We start from the raw sequence: 25057 nt of genomic DNA, 5'->3' as shown, positions 1-25057 counted from the left end.
TTATACTGCTTTCCCCAGGCAGGAATTTTTATTTCAGTTTGAATCTTTAAACCATTACATTTTCAGTGATGCATTTTTATATTTACAGTTGACATCTTCATAGAAGAATGAAACCTTTGAGAAACAACTCTAAAGCATGAAGGTTGCCTGCAGTAAGTACTTAAATTATTTTACACCCAAATAGAACCAGTTGTTTTTAGCTAAAATTTAATAAACCTTAAATCAATGACCTTTCCTTTACTGAAAGCCTGCACTTGTAAAAACTAACTTTCCCAAGAAACATATTTTGGTGAGTAAATGCCAAACAAAAGGCTATTTAAATCTGAACACTTTGTCAATTTATAGCTTGTGAACATTCAGTTCCTAAATTCCCAACTGCTGCCTAATGTATAGAACAGTGGTGCCTTGGTTAATCGCATACCATTGATTTCAGAGTGTCACAGTGATCTCATTGAGAGCAATCAATAATAATCCAAAATCAATCAAATCTGCTCTTGCACTATCATTCATCAAATCTGAATTATCCCCAAATTAATTGTAGGCACATGAGAGAAAAAGAGCCTGGAAATAAAAAAAAAAAAATAGTTACAAAAATAAAAATCAGTAAACTTTGAAAAGATAACAGTGCATGCAATCATGCTTCACACCTTCTGGGTTAAGTTAATGATGAATCATACCTTGCCTTTCCAGAGAAGATTCTGAGATATTTTTTTTTCAAACATGAAAATACACAGCAACTGAAGGCAGAGGACATACTACTAAATGATCGAGCATTATTTTACGAACGACCGTGTTATGGGCTGAATTTCAGATGTGTTGTCAGCACATTAAAAAATGCACAAATATGTTACACTGTGAAGAACCGCACATTTTAAGTTAGCCGCTGCACTTAATAGAGCGAGAAAGAATAAAATTACTGAATTTCTGTATCAAAAGCATGAAATAGATGTAGCCACTTATCAAAAGAGCTGTTATTGTTGCTGAGGACTCCCCTCTCAACATATTCACCTGTAATTTTGTCAAGGTAATAAATCCTTCCATTCATTACAGCACACTCAAAACCACCCTGCTATTTAATTTAAATGGAAAAAAGGCCCAAAGTGTCTAAAACATTTACTTTTGCTAATGTAAAAGTGCTGGCATTTTACTTCATTCCTGATAAGCCAGTGCCAGTGGATGTGATTATTCTTTTCTTATTCAAAGCATATCAGTAGTTTGAAAGCACTCTCAATCTTATCAGGTGTATGAACAGCACAGTTACTGAAAACAGTTTGTACTGCTCCTCTCTCTTTCTGCCAGGCTATCAGATAAACCCAACTAACTAACTGTATTTACCCACAGTCAAACATAAGCTGTGTCTTCAATATATTGCAGCCTGTTTCTGGTGTGCTACAGGTTTTCTGCTTGACATTAGCTGCTAACAAAAACACCAGCAGCTTATGGGGGGGGGGGGGGGGGAAGGCAGGCCACGCCAAAAAGCATGCAACACAAAAGAGATATGAAAAAATGAGAAAAACAATTTTTTGAAATAAGAACGATAACTTCCGTCTCAACATTTTACAGGTATTTACTTGGCGTTACTTGGAAAAGAGTACGGAAGCAGTGGGATTCAAATATGTTCAAAAGATGTTTGGTGTAGGACTTAAGAGCAAGGAAATAATTTCTATTTGCTTTTTTGTTTATCCTATTCTCCTATCCTCTAGGAGTCATCTCTGATTTGCAATGGCTGAAAAAAAAGAAAGAAAGAAAAAAACAGTTACAATATGTCAGAAAGAATGTAAATGCCTTTACTGTTTTTGTCTGAAGCAAGACCGTGATTTCTCCTGATTCAACCTTTGGCTATTGAAATAAAAATAGTAATATCCACCACAAAAACAAAAAGCAACGCCTCCACAAAATCAGCCCCTCAGCAGCTCTCCTTTTCATTCAGTGTCTTTGGCACTGGATTTTTAGTACTAACTACACAGTAGATCTTTTATCATGATGCCTTTCAGAAAGGACACTGCTTTGAAGATTTTGCTTACTGCAAAGCCACAGGAAATATGTGCAGAAATCTCCCTTCATTCTTCTCAAAATGACAGATACAACATGGTATTTGAAGAGTTAAGTGTTAACCTGGATTGGCACTCGGCACTTTCAGAGAGCTAAATGAAAAGTTCTGGAATTTGGGGAGAAATACTGAGTTTCAGCTCTTGATGAATTACCGTATTCTCCAGCAACTGACGCCCCAGGCCCCGCGTCGAGCGCTGCTTCCCACCACCCCCAACACATCGCCTTTTGCTGAATACCTCCGAAAGCCCAGTGAAGGGCAGGCACGTGCCACCACCTGAGCCCATCTTGTGCTTCTGTCTGGACTCCAGGAACAGAATGAGCCATCCTCGAGATTTGTAGGAGAACAATGAGCTGCATTAAGCCAAGTGTGCAGTGCTGGGTAATTCAGCCGATTGTTGTTTCTCCATCTGTGACACCACGGCCTCATGATTGATGGGACAGGTGTCATTCATACTAATGTAAACCACCGGCAGTGGCCGCGCAGCTCTTTAAATATCACCCAGCACCAACTGGACCCAATCAGCTCCTGCTAGAGGAACGACAGGGTGCCCACGAGCTCTATTCAGTTATGGGGAATTCAAATTTCACCCCTTTAATGCTCATGGGAACAGTTGGTTAAAGACACGGCATTTCATGCCACTTCAAAACATCTAATTTGTCCCACTAGGTTAACGGCTGCGATGAAAACATTGCCAGGGAATTCTTTCACTGCTGGAAAAGTGAATATAATTTAGTAGAGGAAATCTTGCATTCATGGACCATTAAACAACAATGGTGGAAAAAAAAATCTTTTGCTGTAAGAATTTTACTTACTTTTTTGTTAGATCTCACCATTCTCTGAAGACTATTTTGATAGCCATCTACATTCATTTGCTTTCAGAAACACTCTAAACCTATTTGTTTTTAAAATTGTATGTACTTTTTATCTTTTACTTTCACAAGATGCTTTTTCTTCTTTATTTTTAAGGAAAAGGATAAAATAATTGTGCTAACAAAAACCTACCAGTTTTCTGAAATTAATTCCTCTGAAAACTATTTTAGCATTAACACACGTCAACTGAGCCTATCATTGTCTATTTCAGAAAGAAAACATCAACTTAAACATAAAAGTACACTGGCATTCATTCTCCAAAAAGAGACTAATCCTGCAGCCAGTTTGAAGAAATAAAAAAAATTAAAGAAAGCAAATACAGAATACCTAGAAAATTGCTTGATCCTTTCTCTCCATTGTATTTTCAATATATGGAGAATTATACAAACAGCCAGATGACTAAGTTAACTGGTTACATTATGCTGAGAACAGTATAATTTCACCATTTTGTTCACTACTGTTCTTTATTAGATTTTCCCATCTTACATTTGCTTTAAAAATTTCAGATGTGAGATAAGAAAGTGTTTATTCCAAAATTATTTCTAGAACAAACCCAGAAATTGGGGGGGGGGGGGCAGGAGAAGAATATCATGGATAACGATGGATTGAATAAAACAAGCCATCTCCCCTCTCCTCCCCACACCTTTATATGGGAAGGAATTTCAGAAATGCTCTGAAACAAGTCAATACTACATTTTAAATGGACTTTTCCATTACACTTGCCAGTATCTTTACATCTGCACATTTCTAGGGGCATAAAATTTAATTTTAAATTGTATAATGTATAGTTGGCTTTTGGGCAATCATTACATTTTTACTTTTTTTTTTTTTTTTTTTTTGCTTTTGTTTGGGCTTTTCGGAGACCATTCAAAACAAGCATCAGCAACTCCACAACATCTTCTCATTCCGACTTGCCAAAGCCATCAATCTCTGATCACACCTATTAGAACCTCTCTGTAGCCAACACTATATTTTGCGACAGCGTGACCGGTTGTTTAAGGAAAGGGTGTGTGATGGAGCAAAGCTAAATCGACACATCTGTGATACTTCTGACACCCCTCAGCATGGCTAATATTAATTTGTTTTCTTTGGCTAGGTAAGTGCTGCCAAAACACATTACATATGGTATGTAGTTCCAATCAAAATGATGAAAAGGAGATGTGCAGTTTTTTCACTCATAGCAACATGAAAAGATAGAGAGGAGTAAGAGACACCCAAACTAACGTACAGAGTAACAACCTACAAAGCCTCAAATCGCTTCATCTTAAAGTTTGCTTTCAGAACACGGCCTTTTAACAGTTTCTGTCCTCCCACCAAGACTGCAGCTCTAAACTGTAAAGATGTTTTACTCGGAGAAAGTGAATATAATTTTCAATACATGATAAGTGAGGTATTTAGGTTATTTGTACATGCATAGAAGTAACTTGTCATATTTCAATAGGTTATCATATAAGCAAATATGTAAAATTCTGCACAAGGATATTACAAATGGATTGATTAGACCGAGGAGAGGGAAATCTCTTTCTAATACACCCCTAACATATTGCCTTCTTGCAGTATACGGATACCTTTCTCCAATTTCAAGTATAATGTTCTGTGTCACAGTGTCAGGAAAAATGCAAAATTCACATTTCTAATAGTATTTTTATTTTGTCTTGTAAATTATTTTGATCCAAATCAGCAAATTCCACCTAAAGTTCAGCCAAATTCAGACTCGTGACCCCACAGTCAGAATTAGAAATTCAACAACAAAGAAAAACAGCATATGCTTGTCTTCTACTCTGTAGAAGTAACTATCCCACTTTAACTTTCATTTGGACATTAATAGTAGAGTTTTTTCTTAGCAAAACTGGGAAACCAAAGCAAAAAATTAAATTTTATTTCAATTTTAAGAGAGATGTGAAACGATACTCAGATTAAAAAAAAGATATTTTCCTTAATATAGGAAAGTAATTTAGAAATTTGGAAAGACAAGATTCCCTTTAATGCAAACTAATCATATTAAGGAATTGCAAAGAAGAAAACACTTCTTCGGTTGAAAGAAATACATGTTAATTGAATGACATTACAAGTATCATGTAAACATGCCCAAGAGATTTAAATCTTCTGCAATATAGCAAATACATAAATTGTTTCACAAGGCATACATGTCAAAATACAATGTTCTACTCTGTCTATCTAAAGTTACTCTCCAAAGCACTACTGAAAGGGAAAAATAGAATCTTTTAAAAATAATAATTAAGTAACTCTATCTGACATAGTCATATATAATTCAGTTTAATGTTTTTCTTTAACATTTCACAATAGTTTTACTTCTGGACAACCACACAATAACAAAAAAAACTTATAGGATATTTGGCAGGGACGAGGTACCATTAAAATGGAGTATGTATTTTATATTTTTTGAGAACATTCTGATTTATATTAACAACTGTATGTAGGAGACCTTTTCCCCGCTAAAAATAATTATATCCTTTTAATGTAAATATAACCATGTGTCCAAGGATACATATAGCTGAAAAAAATACTTCTCTGATAGACAGCCAAAAGTTACAGGAATATGAATAAATATTATTCATGTAAATGACTTGGAGGAAGAAATTATTATTAAAAAAGCATTTTTATAAACAAAACTATGAGTACAAATACAGGAAATGCTAGATTACATGAAGAATTCGATATAAAATCAGGTGCAAAGCTTTTTATCTACATTGCTCTTTACCTGGCCAGCTCTCTTCTCATGGATAAGAAAAAAAATAACTACATAAAACCAGCAGATTTTTTAGCAAGCAACTGCATAGAGAGAAGTTGAGATAGCTCTGCATATATTTACTGTACACGTCTGTGTGCATATACACAAAAAAGTGTACATTGCACACATTCCATAAAGAATACAGTATATACCTGCAATACACACACACATGCAGAGATATATATATATATGCATATATATATCTGAACTCAAAATTTGTTGTGGATACACAGATAAATGATTTCCATGTAAATAGAATGTGCATATACACACACACGCCTCTACAGGGCTGTATGCATGTATGGTTACCTGAGTCAAGTCTAAAAGTAAAAGAAGATACACAAAATGTAAAAGAACATGTAATAAGTGGAATGTCAAGCTCCAGAGACTGTTGGTGTCATCCCTGCGCTATCAAACATACATATGAGTATGACTGGAGACAGAAAGGCTAAATATTTCACTGTCAGAGCATGTCGAGAAATGCAATTCATTTCTCTCTCATGTGCTTTAGGACAATGACAATTTAATACAAGGCCAGTGGATGTAAAAGAGATAAAAACTGAACAAACTGGCCCAGCATAATCAAAGATTTCCTCCAGAGAGCTTGCTAGCGTGAGGCTCATATGCACTTGTAACAGATCAACATTTTATTGTTTCTTCCCTGTATGAATTTGTTATGAAGATGAATTCATAGCAAAGCTTATCTTACAACAGAAGTTAGTTTAAGCTTCAGTAGGAGGAAGAGTTCCCCCCAGATTTTTTTTCTATTTATCTTAAGCTTTTCAGTGATCATTATATTACTAGCAAAAATAATTAATTATTTGAGAGACTTTGAGAGGTTCAAATAAGTGGTTTTTTCATTCCTACTTATACTTCCACAGGGTGCAAGAAACCTCCCCACAGGTCAAGGGTCAGTTCTTTAAAAACATTCCATAAAATGAATAATTGTGTTATTTATAAATAATTCAGATTTTTATATCATAACTTCCCTCCGTAACACACAGAAATAACAGTATAGCATATGGACTGATTCAGCTTTGAAAAGTGTGGACATATTATACTTTTTAGTCACTAAGCAAAGTAGGCTTCAAGTACTGTTAAATATTATCATAGACAAGTTACCTTCTGTATTTGATGAATAGCACCATGTATTTGAAATTAATTGCAAAAGTAGGGTTGGCTAATGAGGCGGCCCTTATCTTTTCTCAGCAGTGCAAGCACAAGTATTTTTCTGCTGGCTCGATATTTTTTAAATGCCCAAAGTACTGCTAAGTTGAAATCTGATTAAAATATGAACACTAAAATATTCACAACAGCTAATGCAATTACAAAAAAAGGTTAAGAAAATTCTTATCTCTTTTCTTAACATTAAGCATGTGTTTTGAAAAATAATAATTAAATAAATTATTCCCTACTGATTCTCCCAGTTGCTGTGCTTCCCATTAGCATCTTTGAAAACAGTTTGTTAAAACAATAGTTATTCTTTATTATGGAACTATGGGGGTGGTGCCTTGTACCTGCTTCAATTTAAATAAAAGAAATTTGTAAGGAATGTCAAAACTTAAGGATTCTTAGAAAAAGGAAAGTATGCCTTAGGAAAGAGAAAAAAAAAAACCTGCAGAAAAAAAATGATCAGCCATTCAAGAGAATTAATGGATATCCACAAGGGCTTTGCTAATAACACGGGTTAATTACCGCTGCAACGCACCAGGCTCAGTAAATAAAAGAGCACAACCATAAACACATTAAAATGAGCAGCCATCACTGAAAGAGGGGCAAGCCCCAGTAAATGAAAAGCTGTCAGACAGGCATTTCAGCACAAACCCTTTGTACTTTCTGCAGGATTAAAAAACTTGCCAGCAGTCTATCAAAACTAAAAACCCAAGACCTACAACCGGAAACAGAAAAGAAAGAATGGAACAAGGCCTGCTTGCAGCCCAAGGGGAGAACACAGAAAAGATCTGTTCATTCACCCGCACTCTTGGGCTGGCTTCACAGCACAGAGCTGAGCTCCACATTACACGCTTGGTGTATGCATGGAGGCCTGGAGACTTTGGACTTTAATACAAAAACTTTATGCTTTATTTCTTAATAACAAGTTTAATAGCTATCTAAGACGACAAATGCGTGAGGTTAAAGACCTCCACACCTTGAAGAAACCGTAGAGTAGAATCAAGCGTCGCTTCCCACTTCACAAAGAAGCATTCTTTAAGCCATCCCTTTCTTCCCTATATAAATAAAAGGTGCTTCTAAAATAGATTCTTCAGGAACTAGAAGCTATGCCAAAATATTTCAAAGAAGAATGAAACCAATATAAAATCTTTTATACTTAACATATAATCACCCCCCCACACATATTTGTGTATGTGCTGATGTGCGTGAGTATGCAGACGCTCATACTCATCCACATGCACGCATATCCCACACAGACTAGCACGGTAACTCCACAGACTATTCGCATATTGCAACATGAGAACGGTTAGAAAAAGACAAAATACGTACACTGACCATCATCGCACTGAACTATTTACAATGACTCCAGACTACGTCCACTTTTTAAAATATTACATCTGTTCTACACAATCTTTTTATCTTGTCATCTGTGTATTTTATCTCTTGCACTACAAAATAAAAATCTATGCACGCTATAGCAGCTAAATTTCTTTTATGCCTAAACTCTGTTGCATGTTTTTGAATGGAGAAAGTAGAGAAACTGTTGAGGGTTAAAATTAATGAAACACAGGGAGCCACAAAGGGCAAACGTACATAGTACACAGAAGCTATCTGGAGTTACAAATCTACTCAGTTTTCTATGTTTGGCACTCAGAGATCATGTTTAAATTTACTAAACTAGCCCCCCCCCCTTTTTTGGAGTGTTTCAGTTGCCTTTCCTTCTTCCAACAGCTGTGACAACTGTTAAAACAGTCAGTAAAATTAAGTCTGCTCTATAATCCTTTAGTCAACGTTACATTTTAATCAGAGGTTGAAGGAGATTTCATGTTATGAGCATACTGGTTCATTTAGAATGATTAAATTGACACATATGTCAAATTGAACAGATATATTTATTGCATCTGTTTATTAACTAGTAGTAATTATTAGTGTTATTGCTGAAAAAGCAAACAGTCAAGGCTGCAGCTGGCTTTAAGTTATTGCATTCTTTAACATGCTCTGCCTTAAAATCAAAGCATACCTAGTAATGGTCAGACAGACGTCTGTGCACTCCTAAAATGTTCTGACAATTTTTAGCTTGGATCCTCTCTGCCTTCATCTATAATGTGAGAACTGCAGAAAGCGGCTACTATATTTATTTTGTATGTCCTTACACTTCTATGTGTATATGCATGCAACAACACATAGTCAAAATAGAATTACTATGAATACTAATAACACATAAAACTCTGGGGCTTATTAATTGAAAAGGAGAAGCAGACATGTTTCCAAGCGTTGTTTTTTTCTGTATGTGCGTCCACTCAACCACGTATTCCTGAAACCCTGAGCCAGGACAATATATTGGGATTGTTTTAAGACGACTTTTAATTGAGCCAAAGAGGATGAAAAAAAACTAGTTTGAATCTTGCACCAGAGCCAAAAAGACATGTGCCCCGATTTCATTGAAATGCATCTACTCTAAGAGGCTTATCTAAACTAATCGTTCAAATTAGCCGTAAGAAGGTAAATTCAAGAAAGCTTCTTGGGGAGGGGGGGGGGAACAACCAGGAAAAAAAACTATTTGTGTATTTTATAAAGCTAACTTCTGATATTAGTAAAAGCTGTGGAAACTGCATTCTTACATTTATAAAGCTATCTTACACTATATAGCAGCACACAGTGCACTGACCTATAAACCATATCTAAATGGGCATCCTACCTTTATTTTCTTTTATTTATCCCGGAACACTACAGTGGATTTTCCTGCCTCCTGTTCCCAAACTGCTCGCTCCTATGAGCGAGTCTATTCATTACTGGTTTGTCTTACTTCCTGTATTATTTCATCAGCACGTAATCACTGCAATTCACTTTTCATCTCTGTCTTAATTACAAATAGCAACGCAATACGCAGACGCTAAGGACAGCTAGTGGGCATCTAACTATAATACACTGTCACCTCTCAGCACAGCCTTTCCGCACACTGCGTCTAGGGCGATGCTTACTATTAGCTTGTTTTTTCCCCTTAGTATTACTGTCACTGCGAGCGCAGTACGAAGGCACGGCCACGTAAGTGGCTCGACATAAAGAAAAATGAATCAGTGACAGCTCCCATGATATACTAATATTTAATCCTGGCTGTAGGCTGAAATCAAGTTTACGAGCCACTCACCAGCCCCAGGCCGCCGGGTTTCGTTTGGGCTCCACGCTCCCCACCCGCGACACCCCACGTACGCGCGCTCGCACCGGCCGCCGGGGACCGGGCAGCGCCGCCGAGGAGCGGCGCCTCGTTAAAAAGTGTTTCCCCGACCGCGGCGCGGGAGAGCCCCGTCCCCGGCAAAAGTACGCAACACCCCGCGCCCTCCCGGGGCCTCCCGCGGGGAGGCTCCGCCCGCGGCCGGCGGGGCGGCCGGTACCTCAGGGCCGCGCGGCGGCGGCGGGCCGCTCCCAACCGTCACCCCGCCGCCGCCGCCGCGGGGGGAGGGGGGAGGCGCCGGGCGCGCGGGCTCCCTCCCTCCCTCCCCTCCATGCCGCCGCCGCCGGGGAGCCAACACACCTGTGCGACCGCGGGCGCGGGGCAGGCGGGCACAGTACCGCTCCTCCGCGGCAAGCAGGCAGGCGCGGAGCCGCCGCGCAGCTGCCCCGCGCCGCGCCGGTGCTCCCGACGGCTCGCGCGCGCGGCGCTACCTGCGGCGGCGGTTACGCGTTCGCCACGCGGGGGGCCGGCGGCGGCGGGGTGGGGGCGGGGAGCGGTACCTACTCTTCCTCGTAGTGCAGGGAGAGCGGCTCCGGCAGGCAAAGTTCTACCGAATCCATGTGCGCCCGGCGACCATGCTTCGCGCGCCCCCGCCGCAAGCCAAAGTTTCCGCGGCCCAGCGCCGCGCGCCGCGCGCAGGTGCTCCGCGGGGGACACGCCGGCGGGCACGGCCAGTGGGGACCAAAAGCTCGCCCGCGCGCCTAATCAAGGACTTAAAGCCCCGCTCGGCGCTCATGAATATGAAGCAGGGCTTTACATATGCAGTCCCCCCGGCCCGGGGGGACGGCGGATTGGCGGGGCGGCGGCCAATCAGGCGCCGGGGGCGCCGGGGCGGCACGGCGCGCGGCCCGCGCGGCAGGTAGAGGGTGGGGACAGGGGAGCGGCCTGAGGCGGCGGCGGCCGTTGGGGCAGAGCCCGCAGACGCGGCGGCGCGCGGCCGGCCCGCGCCGGGCCGCAACGGCGCGAGCGGCTCCGAGCTGCCCTGCCCTGCCCTGCCCCGCCGCGGCGCGGGAGGCCGGCTCGAACTTAAGGCACACTTTGCCAGGTACCTTGACAGGAAGGAACACACGCAGACTCTCACTTAATGTCGGGGAGAAACCCGCCTCAGGTAGAGAACGAAGTTTGCGCTGCCATTGTCGGTTGTGCCGTTGCGCTGGCGCGGGTGGGGGCTTGGGCGCTCGGGCTGGCAGGGCTCCGCTTCGGACACGCGCTCCTCCTTACTCGCTTTCTAACCCCTGGAGTCGCTCGACACCTACGATCAAACGCGGTGTGCCGAAGCGCCGGCTAACTCAACTTTTCATTGTCAGCCGAGTTACTGGGCGTTGGGGGAGGGGGGAGGCGTGCTGGGATATTTTATATATATTATATATACATATATACGCACATATATATAGTGAAAATCTTATTTCGTACATACAGGGAAAATGTACATACATAACAAAACTGGCACTCGAATGTGTTTCTTAACAGCATGGGTGCCACTGGGAGTGCATATAGGTATACGTGTTCCTCTTCAGCTTAGATAGGCGTTAACATGGGCATATTTAACATGTATCCCCATATGCAAATATTTGGGTGCTTAGAAGTAAATATTTAGATTTCGTAAATAGCAGGAAAAGCTCCAGAACTGATCAATTTCTTCTGTAACTGTGGAGGGATTATAGTGGACTAACTCAATCTGTTTCATTTTAACAAGATAAGGACTGCATTGTAGTAGGTCTGCATTATTAAATCGCAAAATGTGCACAGACCTCTACTGTGTTCCGGGGTTTTGTTTTCTGTAAAGCAAATTTTACCAAACTGAAAGGGAAATAAACACATACCCCTGCGTATATGCCTGCATAAACATCACCAATCCCAGTTCCAGCAAACCACTAGCTTTTGTAACTCACAATTGCTTGGCTCAGTCTTAATGAAAGGTCCCTGATTAAACTTGTTTCGAGAAAATGATCATACACAAAATTAGAGACACTGCTCACACTGAACCCCACCTCCCCCCACACACATTTTAAAAGGATCAGTAATGAATTGAGAGCAAGTATTTTTCTCGTAAAAGCTACCATTTTTACTTAATATTACAACTAAAACACTACTATTTGCTAGTTACAAAGTGTTTTTACTCCTTCCTCTCCAGGTAAATAGATACAGGCTATTTCTGGCGATTAAAAGAAAACAGTGGAAAGCCCATACTTTTTATAATTCAGCTCAACTGCCCACAAAATCTTTTGTGACTGGAGCCCTACATGATGCAAATGGCAATCTTTTAGATCAAAACAAATCAGTGCACAACCTCAGACTGCATTAATACCACTCACAAATGAGAACACAAATGCCCTCTCCAAATCTATCTCACAGCTTTTTACCAAATAAATAAAACAACAGAACCCAAGTGCAAATTATGCAAGTGCAATGGGCATGTTTGTATCTGTTTACGGCAGAGAGATTCCAGTGTTATGTACTTAACCTTATGTAAAGACTGGGCCTGCTTCTTACAAACGTGGTAAAAATACATGCAAGTTTAGGGATCAGAACTCACACAGCAAAACTACATGTTTAAAAGCAGGTAGTAAAAGCTTAATTACAGTAGCATTATGCTGTCTATATTGTTAAATGTGAACTCTGTAATTAAGATGTAAATTCGCTTGTGAGCAGTGAATTAAAGAGCTCTGAGATGTAGAGTAAAATCCAAGCACTCTGTAGAAACATCACAGACAAGAAAAGGATTTTTTTTTAAACAAATTTTAAAATGAGAGGTATTTAATCATGTTACCATATTAGAACGTCCTCTAAGAAGCGGTTTGATAAATGCAGATTTTGGAACCAAATCAGCACTCGAATATGATGTGTTTATTCTACATATAGATATCTTTATTATTGTATAAACCCAAAGCATAGATCCTACAAATCTGTTTACATGTGCATATTAGCAAACCATGCAAAATACAAATATATTGTTTGTAGTAAGTGTCTCTGTGTGTCCATTTATAGATTTATATTCAAAGTTACTATTTTTCAGTATTTGTATGCTAAAATCTCTTTGTTTCTTTTCATGTGTATGTGCTTTCTTATTTAAAATCACCCACAATTAATTCCTATACACAGGTAATTTGATAAAAGTCACTTTAAAGAATTAAGTTCACTGGAACACACCCTCATTAAAATATGACTCTTAATCCATTTTAAAAAATACAAAGCATGGGTTAGCATATTTTTACTTTTGTTCATTATCTTCCAAGACTATATATTTATATTAGGTGCTGAAACACAATGGTCTCTTTCCTTCTGTCATGGTGTGTCTTCCAGTATGCTCTCCTTTTCATGTTCATACAGTTTCCACTACCTTATTGGCTTCTCCCCCCACCCTCCCTCTACACCCCCAAATCCATTTTTCCTCCCACCCTATTAACCATCACTACCTTTCTATCAACCATCTTTCATCCAAGCAAGCGGCTGTCTTCCCTGCCAGTGCTGCTCCTTGAACGACCAGAAATACAGTACTATACTTTATGTGTTGATAAACAAAGCAGTTGGCTTCTTCCCCTGGGACTGAAAGTGTCACCTCCACCACACCGGGGCCTGCAATTCCAACTACGTTCTTGAACTTGGGTTTCACAGTTACCAATCAGTTGGTGGAGGGAGATAAAAAGATTACTGCAGCAAATGAACTGGGCTAAGTGTAACTTCATTGTCTCAAGATTCTCTGTACCACTTCAGAAATAAATAAAAATAATAGTAGGAATAAGAAAAACAAATCAAGGCAGATGTCGGTTTACTGAATTTATCAGAGGATACAGAATAAGAACATGCATGCAAACACACATCTGCACCAACTTATCAAAATCTACAATGCAAAATCTTACCACAAGGAGTCTATACAAAACAGTGGTAATAGAATCAGAGAGGGGAAGGGGAAAAACTGTCATGAGTGTCTGCACCAGTCAGTGGGCATTACTGAGCAGCATCCACATCTCCATGTCTCTCTGTGCATATAATTATTCCTGTTGTACAGAATGGTACATCTTTAAGCACTTTCACACTTAAATACTATAGACATTTTGAGGTATCCAAACAGCCAGATTCTTAACACACAAACACCTCAAGGCAACTAAAGAAGCAAGATTCAGTGGCACTTTGCAGAAGGAGCACAGTGCATTGCGTCAAGTGTGTATTTACCAAAAAGAGCAACAAGCTGAAGTCATTATGCAGGAGCAAAAATATAAAAAAACTATTACCTGCTGAGAATTTATTTGAAAATAAGCATACTATTATTTTAGATGGAAATTTTCCATATAGCATGCTACCTTTTTCAAAATCTAGCTGTGGAATATTGTGTTTTAACAGTTTGAAAGAAGTTTCTGAGTATCAAATAAGTGATTTTCTCTTTTTTCAAAATCACTAAGTAAAGAAACACAACTCAAACATGCCATGCTGTAGTGACATCAACATTAGAACAACACTGTCACCATCTACTCATCTTACGACACATTTGGCTTTTGTGCTTCTTACTGGGAGGCAATGGTGCACCCCTGGATGTACTGCTAATGCCTTAGAAAAACCTAATGCTACAAAAGTTCCAAAACAAAAACAGCTCACCTGTTTGTACATAGCTGGGCAAACTGTAGCAGGTTATTACTTTAAAGCCATCTGCTACTTCAATCTGTACTTAGCATTAACTGCTCCTTGTTCTGATCTTAGGAAAAAAAGCTCACACACCACTATCTCAGAATGCTCTTTAGAACTTCTCCACAGTGCATTCACAAATGCACAAAGTAAGGCTTTTAGATTTTGCTGCTTACACTCAGTTACAGCATATTAAAAAAGCATCCGTGAAGTAACTCAATCACCTTACCATGTTTCCAAGCTACATTCAATTCATCCAGTCTCAAAAAAATACTCCATATTTTCTGCTCATTTTATTTTCAAGGGCATGGGCACTGATATTTAAACAATTGCCTTCACTGGTACAGAATAGAAACTTTTCACATTGCTATAAATGAAAATTATTCTCTTGACAAAACACCTTTTCCAAAGCCTCTAACAAAAAACAAAAAGTAAAAAAGCCCTCCTCCCCCCCCCCCAAAAAAAAAAACAAGTTGCAGAGGCATTGCCTGTCACCCTCCAAAAAAAGGTCTTACTCCCTAAAGATAACTCGGGCATGCACTTCAATACTGATATCTCACTATTACCCCAAGCTCCTTTTTTAGTGCAAGTTTCTTCAGAGAAGCTGAAGTGCATTACTGTCTCAGACAGCCAAGGATAAGATGACTGAGGGAATTCAGTTGCTCCGTTTAATTAATACAGGATTATTTCACTTTCATTTTGTGAAGCTAATAATATGACTGGTGGAATGTCAGTAAAAATTAAATCATAAACTAGTGCAGTACCAAAGGGAAAACTTACTTTAGTTATGGAATATTCCCAGCAGAAATCTTGAAAATCTTATACATATTTACATTGATAAAATACCACATGTATTTCATGGGATACTGCAAGCTTTCAACAATCCTTATGGCATGTATTTACAGAGCAAGAGTTAACATTTTGAGATTATACATTAATAAATGAGTTGCAGTTATATTGTTTCTTGAATGTTAAGCACCACATACAAAACACAGGAACACGCTCAAGGTCAATGCCCTATTTTAGACCTTTTCAGCAGCTGTAATATTATGATAATCACACTTAAAATATTCCTATAGAAAGAGTAAATTAGGCCTTTTCACTAGAAGGATTATTATGATAAACAATAAATCTGAAAGAGGGCAAATTCAGATTTTTTTTTCCAATGCAATAAATTGCTGTCCCTTACTGTGAGGCCTTTTCTATTCAGGAATAAAAAAAATAAATCCACATTATTCCACTCTTACATTATGTTTTCTTTTTTTGAGACCTTAACTATGTGAAGATCTCTCTCTTAAATGCTTTTGCATTCTGTTAGAACAAAAACATTCCAGTTAACATCCCATTCTGTCCCCTGTACTGCAGTGAAATGTAATATCCCTCAAAACAAGAGGGGAAAGACAAAAACTTAGCATCAGCAGCTATTGCTAAGTAAGATTAGGGGTTTAGTTCTAACTAATTGAGCGACAAGATGTATCCCTCAGCGGGTCTTTTCCCTCTCCCCTCTCCACTCCCCCCCCCCCCCGCCCACTCTCCTACCTGACTGGAAGCTCAAAGTGCTAAAAATAGAAAAGAAGAAGATGGAGCGCAAATATTTCCCCAGTGAAAACACCAATAATCTTTACCGTGAGCTGACATGAATTGCTTGTTACACTGCCCTAGGATATCATGGCTTGAAGTGAGAGCATGCACACACACACACACACAGAGCCACCAACCATCCTCAAAGCTTTCATAATGTGTATTTGTGCATGTTGCAGAGGATCCTATGACATCCGACTTCGAAACTGTACACCTGCTGTACAAAGCATATTATCTCTAGCTTGCCCTTTTTTTCCCCCTGACTGTCCCAGCCCATCTTCCATCACTCTTCTTCCTTTTTCTCCCCCTACTCCCCCTCCACTCCCTTTGCTCTGGCATTTTTATTATTAATGTTATTGCTATTATTACTGTCCAAGCATAAGCTGATCCACAGGGGAGCCTGTGTAATTTAACCCCTCAAGCACTAAATTCCTTCACATGTGCCAAAGACACAGGTTTGTTGTTGCCTCCAGCAATATCCCAGGAAGACGAGTGATGGCGGTGTCATATCATCACACAGCGACTTAATCTATTGCGACACCCGGGGAACGGGTAACTGAAGAAATTTACAGAACATGCTTTCTGATTGAATGCAAAATGTTATCTCCTTTCCCAACAAACTCAAGTAACATGAAAAAGTGAAACAAATTTTGCCCTCCTACAGCTCTTCATTTCCACAACTGTGCATTATCCAATCCTACCACTGCATTAATTGTCCCATTGTACATCATCTAGCTATACAGCACTTTTTTCAACATGCTTGTTCTCCCTCCTTTGTTCTTCTCATGTTCTCTGATTAACAAACAGCCAGATCATGTTGAACTGCCAAGTAACATAGCCTCAGAAATCTTTTATCCATACACTAGATGACTGGAACCATCACTTACATCAGGGTTATCTTCACATGCTGTCTTTATGTTGTCTGACATCGAATGCATGCTTTTTAAAACAATAGATTAAAGGGGTTGCTCTTTTTAAAGGTGCAAGGAACACTAAATTAAACACTCACAGTTTAGCTACAATAAATACTGACAAACAGGAAAGCATCTATTTTAAGTACTGAAAACCAAGAGACTTGTCTGCCAGTCTAGCAGGGACTTTCCACATGGGTATCCTACTTCTGTTATCTATTACTATTAAGAAAGAATTCAAATGTAATATAGATGTATGTAACTGTTCGCTCTAAGATCAAGGTGAGATTCTTTCTTTCAAAGCTTCACTGAACTGAGAAGAAAGAATCTAGGGCAGATTTAATACTGGACTGGAGACAAACAATAATGAAATTTCTTCGACTTCAGAATAACCTTACTGTGCTGGTAAATCAGAGCTTTCACAGTGAGAAATTAGCATCTCTGACATAGTCATAAGAAACTGGTAACAGGTTGAATTCATATATTCAGCAGTAAACAAATACAAAGCAAAAACTCCATAAGGTATCAGCTACCCTTAGCTCATCTCTAGACACCTCAGATTTCCCTACGGAAGACCATGGAAATCTGTCCCAATGGAAACATCTAATTTCTCTTTCTGTATATGTGGCTTCTTCTAAATGTATATGTCAGCTGACTGACTGAGCCCTTAACATTTGAAACCTTGTATGTATCCACATTCCAACTGGCAAGGCAAATGATTTCTGTGGACACAGAACTATGTATATAAACCAAGTATAGGTAGGGGTTAAACACATCTTGTATTCTTTTCCCTAATCATTAATATGGAGAGTCTTAACAAAAGGTTTTCATGGGTATAGAGCCCCAAAACAAGTAATTGTAAGGTTCCAGCATTTCTAAAGAAAAGTGGAATTCACCATCAATTGCCCTTCTCCCAAGTCCTCCAGCTCCATCCACCTGAACATCAAAGCTCTGATGATCTTAAAGGAAGGCCTGAGACAAGCTATCAGGGTGCATTGAGATGCTGTTCACCACTTCTATGTGCATTTCCCACCTAATGGTAGGTGGAAGGCCTACAATACCACAAACAAACATGTCAATATACACCAATACAACCGTAACAATTCTGCTATCACTAATATGCCTGTACACTAGCATTTAATGTGATCATGTTAACATTTTTAGTAGAATACATTAGAATCGCACAACAAAAAAATTGTTAGCCATATATGTTGTGGTTATTGCAGTGAAAACATTCATAATTTTTTCTGACTGTATTAGTAAATTTGTTTCAATGAGACAATATAATCATAGTGTGATCTCTCTGCAGCTGAGCTTTATCTGAGTATTATCCCCTAGGTTTCTGTCCTATAGCAGCTTCTTTCCTATTGACCAGACAGTTAGCCCTATTCAATTAGTCAATCTCAATCAATAGATTTAGCTCCATGTGTAATGTTTAGGTGTAAACATGATGCATACACTCACCCAGCTTTGCTCATGTGCCCGCAAATTTGTATTTATATTCTAATTTCCTTCTTAAGAATTATGCAAAACTAAGTTTTTCAAATTAGCTTTTTTCTCCCACCAGTTCTGCCCCCATTTTAGCTTTTATGTTCCCAGAAATTTGGCTTAACTTACCTATGACAGAAATTTCTGTCTTTCACAAATTAAAAAGGAAAAGCAAGAATTGTAGTTACTTGATTCAAGTATATTGAATAAAGCAATAAAATAGCAGTATGATTTTTTAAGCAGATCCAGTCAACATTTTATTGCAAAAGCACTCACTAAAGGTGCGAACTGATCCAGAAAGTACAGCCTTTTATACTTATTGCACTTCTGACACTTCTATCACAAAACGTTTGGTTCAATTACCTTAGATGTGAGTGTAGGTATACCTGCACACACACACACATAAATGCATTATATTGTAGACTCTTGGTTATCTACATATATTTGCACGCAAAAAGTATTTACTGAAAAAGCTGAACAAAAATACTATGCAAAAGTGAGTTGTTCCATCTTTGATGCTAGTTAGAAGCTGCTTTATTAATTTTGTCCCTCCAAAGTCCATGCTTCTCTGCTTAAGAACTTCCAAGTGAACTGATCTGAAAGTGCACCAAGTTACTTTATGTTACAATCCTTACTTCTTTTCACTTGCAAGTCTGATTCTACAGTCCTTTCTCAGACAAAACTCTCGTTGGCTTCAGTGCTTTTTTTCCTCAGAACAGATCCCTAACTACCTACTTCCTGAGAGTACATCCATTTTTGTATAATACAGTCTGCATCTAGAAAATGTATCTAATACTAATCCTGTAATACAGTATCTTCACTGACCAGATAACCCTGAAGAATATAGTTACAACTTATCTGACTATGAGTTCAGATAATACTGTAAAATGAAATATTGCATTTCTAGGGAGCTTCCTTGCTGTTACCTGCCCTGAACCCATCCAGGACTACATTCAAAACAGCTGAAGTTTCTAAGCATGAGGATGGTGGCACAGAGCTGCTGTTATAAGAAAATCTAAAGCAATTTCTGTATGCAACTATTACAGTGTGACTGTTAAGAGAGATGCAAGAATTTCTCTAACATTTTCAGGGAAACAAAGGTTTTAAACATTGGAAAACCTTTCAGAAATAAAATATAATCAGAAAAGTTGCAACTCAATCTTCATACAGACCTGTTTACTCCAGCTTCAGATTATCTGCTCCTAAGGTATTAAGATAAACTGCTCCAGTCTTATTAAAGGCCGTATCTTTATTCTTTAGCACTGTTTGTTTGGTACACACATTTTCAGAAGGCTAACAGTCTTTACTCAATAACGAATTTGGCAGCAAAACAAGAATCAGTTCTCTTTCAATGTTATTTTCTAAATAAATTCTCTAAACCTGATTGAGTTAGATCCTTGGATCATGCTTTGGAAGATGCAACTCAGAGTTTCTGAATAAAGTGAAGCACTTAAGCAAATCAGACTTTTATTCTTCATCCACTGAGAAGGCTGAGATTTAAGATGCAAGAGCTGGGCTGCCTTTCTCTTTCCTTATACTGCAAGGTTCCTTCATTTTCCTTGTTTTCCCAGTAGATTTACTTGAAAATCTGGCGACAGCCACATTTGAAGTCCTGAGGTCTGACTCCTGACCTCAGTTATGTTAGCCCTTCCCTGCAGAAGAACTACCCCTTGGATCACTGACTTGCTATTATTCTATGGTTAATAGACCTGACCTGTGCAATATTTTCTATCTGGCTACAGTCCTATCTCTAAATTCTCTATTTTGAATGAATACCGATTTTGTGACATGAAGTCTGCTATATAATGAAATGCAAACAATGAAAAGGCTAAATCAGTTTACAAAAAATCTATTTGTCAAATAGTGTGGAGATGCTCCCAATTTAGTCTGGGCAGTTCAGGCAGCTCTTGATAAGGGAGTTAAAACTGAGCTGTTCCACTGCATAAAAATAAAATCATCTGCAAAAGAGATACATTTTCTTTTGGAGAATCTTTCCTATAACCTGTAGCTAATTATAAAAAAAAAAAAAAATAAGCCCCCTTGGATTTTACAGGAATTTTCTAACAGCCAGGAGCACTGTTATAGTAGGTAACAGCAAACGCCTCTCCAGCACAGTCCCCTTATGTCACATTTGCATTTCTATTCAGCTACATTGCCTGACAATGAAGCAAATGGGTCTGCCTTATCTGTACAATTCTGGACAACAGAGATTTCTAAGCCATACAAAGGAATGAGCTTAACATTCAGCACTCAACACTTCCCAGTGCGCCCCCCCCCCCCGCCACTCCCCAAAAAACCCTGTGGGGAATGCAGTCATACAAACACCTGTCCACACCAAAAACCAAAACTGTCACATTATCAGAAAAGGAACTGGTTAAAATAAAAAATAAATAAAATGCTATTAGATTTTCAAGAAGCTGGACTGCCTCAAGGAAGAAAACAGTCCCAAACCCCAAGATTTTAAGGCTTTATTTTGACTATAACAGAAAAGTAAGGAGTGTCCCTGGAATGTAAAAGTAGATAATATCTAGTCAACCATGTTACCCATGCTGCCCCTTTCTGACTGGTGTTTAATACAACAAATAACATCTAGATATCTTTTTATCAGGAAAATTTCATATCACCCTAGTTTTCATTAGAAAACTTTTAGCAGCTAGTCTGGCTAACTCATGCTATTTCATTTCAGTATGAGGAAATTTCAGACTAATTCCTTCAAAATTAATATCATCTGATTTAAAAGTTAGAAACGACACAAAAACTGCACAAGCTGAAACCTCCAGATCAAACTTGTGTTATGACAGGACTTAAGCCAGTTATAATACAGGTTAGGGCTTTAAACATCAAGAAAAAAAATTATGACCACACAGCTCTACAGACAGTTCGGCTTTATTCTGGTTTTCTGTGATATATATGTAACATGCTGTATCTGTCTACTTGGCACTCTTTCTCTCTCTCCCATCCTCTAGGTAACAAAATAGGCACTTTGCATATACAATCTGGAGTTCAAGAAACTTCATTTGGGAGGGGAATTATCTTCATGTTTATTTACCTATACAGAAGATTTCTAACATGAGGCAGCAATGGGGGAAGAGTGCCTTTCTTTTCATCCTATTTAGTAAATCCTAAATCACGATATACATTTTACACAGTTTTCAGTACACTAAAATGTAAGTTGCTGGCTTCTACTTTAATTGTCCTGAACTTCCCGGTAAGGTTATTCTCTGCTGTTTAACAACTGCTGAATTTCTCCCCAGAGGTGGCTGCAATGAGTAGTGATTCTCTGTCTATCTTTTTCTCACTCACATGGTTTTGAAGATTTACAGGCATGAATATCATAATGTAAACATAAAATGATATTATTATTGCCAAAAACAAGGCAGTTAGCACAGACAGTGAGAAATGCAGAATGTTTACTTGGATTCACAGGAAAAATGAAGCTCCTAAAGCAGTCTGTTGCCTTTAATTTTACTAATATTGATGCTTGAAAAGCTGCTGTGTCTTATCCTTTGTTGTTGTTGCCTTTGCATGATTTGGAGCAAGAAATGATGGTACATTCTGCCTCTTCAAGTGCTAGTGATAGAACAGCCAACCTTTATTATCCTTAGCACTGAAATTGGCTTTATTGCTGAGAATGAATGAAACTAGCAATTGTTCTGATACCATACCTCCTAAAGCATTGCAGATCCCTCAAATATTCTCAAGGTGACAGATCAATTTTACCCTCAACTGTGCAGGCACATGGCAAGAGCGAACTTCATACTTCCATGAATGCATACAGTGCAGTGCAGAACAAAATTTAGTCCTTAAACTTTGCAAGCAAGTGGTCATTTTCCTTGAAAAAGGATGATAAAAATAAAACATAGAACAAAATTAAATAATTGCTACTAATGTGTCAACATTGTAAAACATTGACCTGGACTGTAGCTGTAGAAGTATTATGAGCTATCACATACTGCACTGTTGGAAATACTGATGTCTGTTGATTTGTTAAAGACAACTATTACAGATGGAAAAGAAAGATACAGTAGCTGGATAGTTAAGAAGAAAAGTAATCAAGAAAAACATTTTCTACTGATTGGTCAAGGACAACTTGAATCTCGAGTCAGGTCATCTAATGCTTATATAGTTACCCAAATGAAAACTATCCCCTTACTTCTGCTACCTTGTAAACATGCAAGGACAGAAGTTGCATACTACACTTCGCTGACTGCAGACATAGTTTATGTTAGTGTATTGCATCTTGAAGATACCTATCATCGTGGTTTCTAATCAACAAGCAAGCCCACTCCTCCTGGAGCTGAGCTGACCAAGAAGAATTAGATGAGAAATTCAAGTAATTAATGAGCCCTGCAGGAAAAATATTGTTTCTTCTGCTCTTTAGGGCATTTACAAGGTCAGTTTTCATTTTCAGTCTCAGGTCAGGCTCAGTCAGCATACTCAGTCAGCACAGGTCAACAAACACAGGATTTTTAAGAGAGTATTGGTTGTATATTGGACAAGTGGTAAGGTAAAAATATGTTGTCCCCACCAACAAACCAGATAACATGATATCTTTTGTCTGATGGCCACAGTAAGGGGAGACCTGTTCAGGACAATTTATCTTTCTTAAAATACACTTCTGTAATACTCCTTTGCTCCTCCATACAGCACAGTTTTCAATTATAAACTCAGTATTTCCCATTTAAGAATATATTCTGGAATGCTAGTTAACTGACCAGTTCAATCCCCCATCCTGTTCTACTCTCTTTCTGACGTTCTCTTTCCTGAGCATCACGTGGCACAATTTTCTTCCATCTGCCAGGGAAGTTTCCCAAAAAGTGTACCAACTTCAAGAACTGAGTAATTATGATTTTATGTAATCTGAATGGGAGACACATTCAGATAGAATTCAGGAAGATTATCAGCTCAGCTCATCATCTGTTTCTCCAGCAATGTGTGCACTATTACTATCCAATGGCCTCTTTGGTAATAAACTTGTCCCACCTCCCATCTGCTCTTCTTGCTGGCCTACTGCCACTTCAGCCTCAGTCCCTTCCTGTCTTCAAGATGTCATTCAACTTCACTTGCTCTCATACCCATTTGTTTCTCTTTCCAAGTGAGATCAAGCATACATCTTTCTATGTCTCTCTCTCCAGCCTTTAGCTTCTGCTCCATCTTTTTAGTAAGTGTCTATGTTTATGCTCCATTTATCATAGTTGGCAGTATGCACTATGCAGGTGTCAAGGAAACCAAGAGAGAGTTCACTATTCATGATACTGCCTTTTCAGCTTTCTTGTGGCTCACCATCGAATCTCAGCTCCTTAACACTAAGCTATATGTTAAGAAGAATGTGTATCAGTTCAAGGCAAATTAAGCCAATACAAGGGCACAGGAAGAAACAAGGCTGCTTCAAAATCACATACTTTTTCGGCCTCACTCTGATCTCTTTCTAGATTATTTTTCCTTTCATTTGTCCATTTCCTGAGTTTTCATGTTATCACTACAGCATACTTACTGGCAAAAAACAACTGTACAATCTATGATGCTGGATGTTACATATATATGCCAATCTTTATGCATGTGTATGCCTAATGCTTTGTTTAGGGAAGTGCTTCCTTTTCATGTCAGTATGGACTTATGTTACTACTGCACATAATCCAGCTCAGAAAGGAAATACCTTGGACTCAGCAGGACACAATTCAAAACTAAATCAGAAATACCTAGCTCTATTTCTGCCATGACTGAGGGCAAAACTTGACCCATTCCCTCCACTGTCTTGAACTATGGAGAAGCCTCAGCCTCACTTGAAGCCTGATCACAAAAGACCTGTGTGCTGCTACCAATCAAGCTCCATTATTTTTTAGTACAACACTCAATTCCACAAACCTGTAACTGCAAGTCACATTTATATCCTGGAAAACTGGGGTAACTCACAGTTGCACCTGAGAGAAATTTCCCTGTATGTACAATACTTAAAAACAACACAGACAATTAAAAAGCAACTGCAGCATTAAATTCTCAGTTCCAGTAGCAGCTATTGCTATAGAATTGTAAACAGAGACATTTTCTCTTCCATGCTTTAAAAATACTTTTTGATCTGTCATTTCAACTAGGATAAGAGCTATTACCCCATGTCACTGTGCTGTAAACAGCAGATTTCCAGGAACATCTGCACTATCATAAGGATCTAGTTTAGCAAGGACCGAAAGCTGACTTCACTGTAATGTGAACATTCACATTTGTACATGCGACAAAGGTTTTCAGGCCAGACAGTCCTTTAGGCAAATGCAGTTTAGAGAGATGATGAATTGGGCAGAAGAAATAACCATTCAGGTAACTATGGATTGTATTAGATTCTGGATCACTTTTTTTTTTTTTTTTGGTGGTGGTGGTGGTTT

The 25057-nt window shown here is 38.8% G+C and overlaps 1 protein-coding gene across 2 annotated transcripts in view; it reads right to left on the bottom strand.

The window, feature by feature from the left end:
* The window catches only part of ESRRG (estrogen related receptor gamma), a 249048-nt gene that overhangs the window by 158746 nt on the left and 65245 nt on the right, over window positions 1-25057 (bottom strand). The window contains exon 1 of one of the 2 annotated variants that reach the window (XM_067293057.1): window positions 10585-10640. The exons of the other annotated variant lie outside the window; for it this stretch is intronic. Within the exon in view, the coding sequence (XP_067149158.1) occupies window positions 10585-10640 (56 nt within the window). Of the gene's footprint in view, window positions 1-10584; window positions 10641-25057 lie in introns of those variants that run through there. 2 annotated transcript variants of the gene reach the window in all.

Source organism: Apteryx mantelli, chromosome 3 (genome assembly GCF_036417845.1).
Source record: "Apteryx mantelli isolate bAptMan1 chromosome 3, bAptMan1.hap1, whole genome shotgun sequence".
In the NCBI taxonomy this organism is placed as follows: domain Eukaryota; kingdom Metazoa; phylum Chordata; class Aves; order Apterygiformes; family Apterygidae; genus Apteryx; species Apteryx mantelli.
Note: the sequence above shows the minus strand (reverse complement) of the source record. Positions and strands in the feature narration are given on the sequence as shown.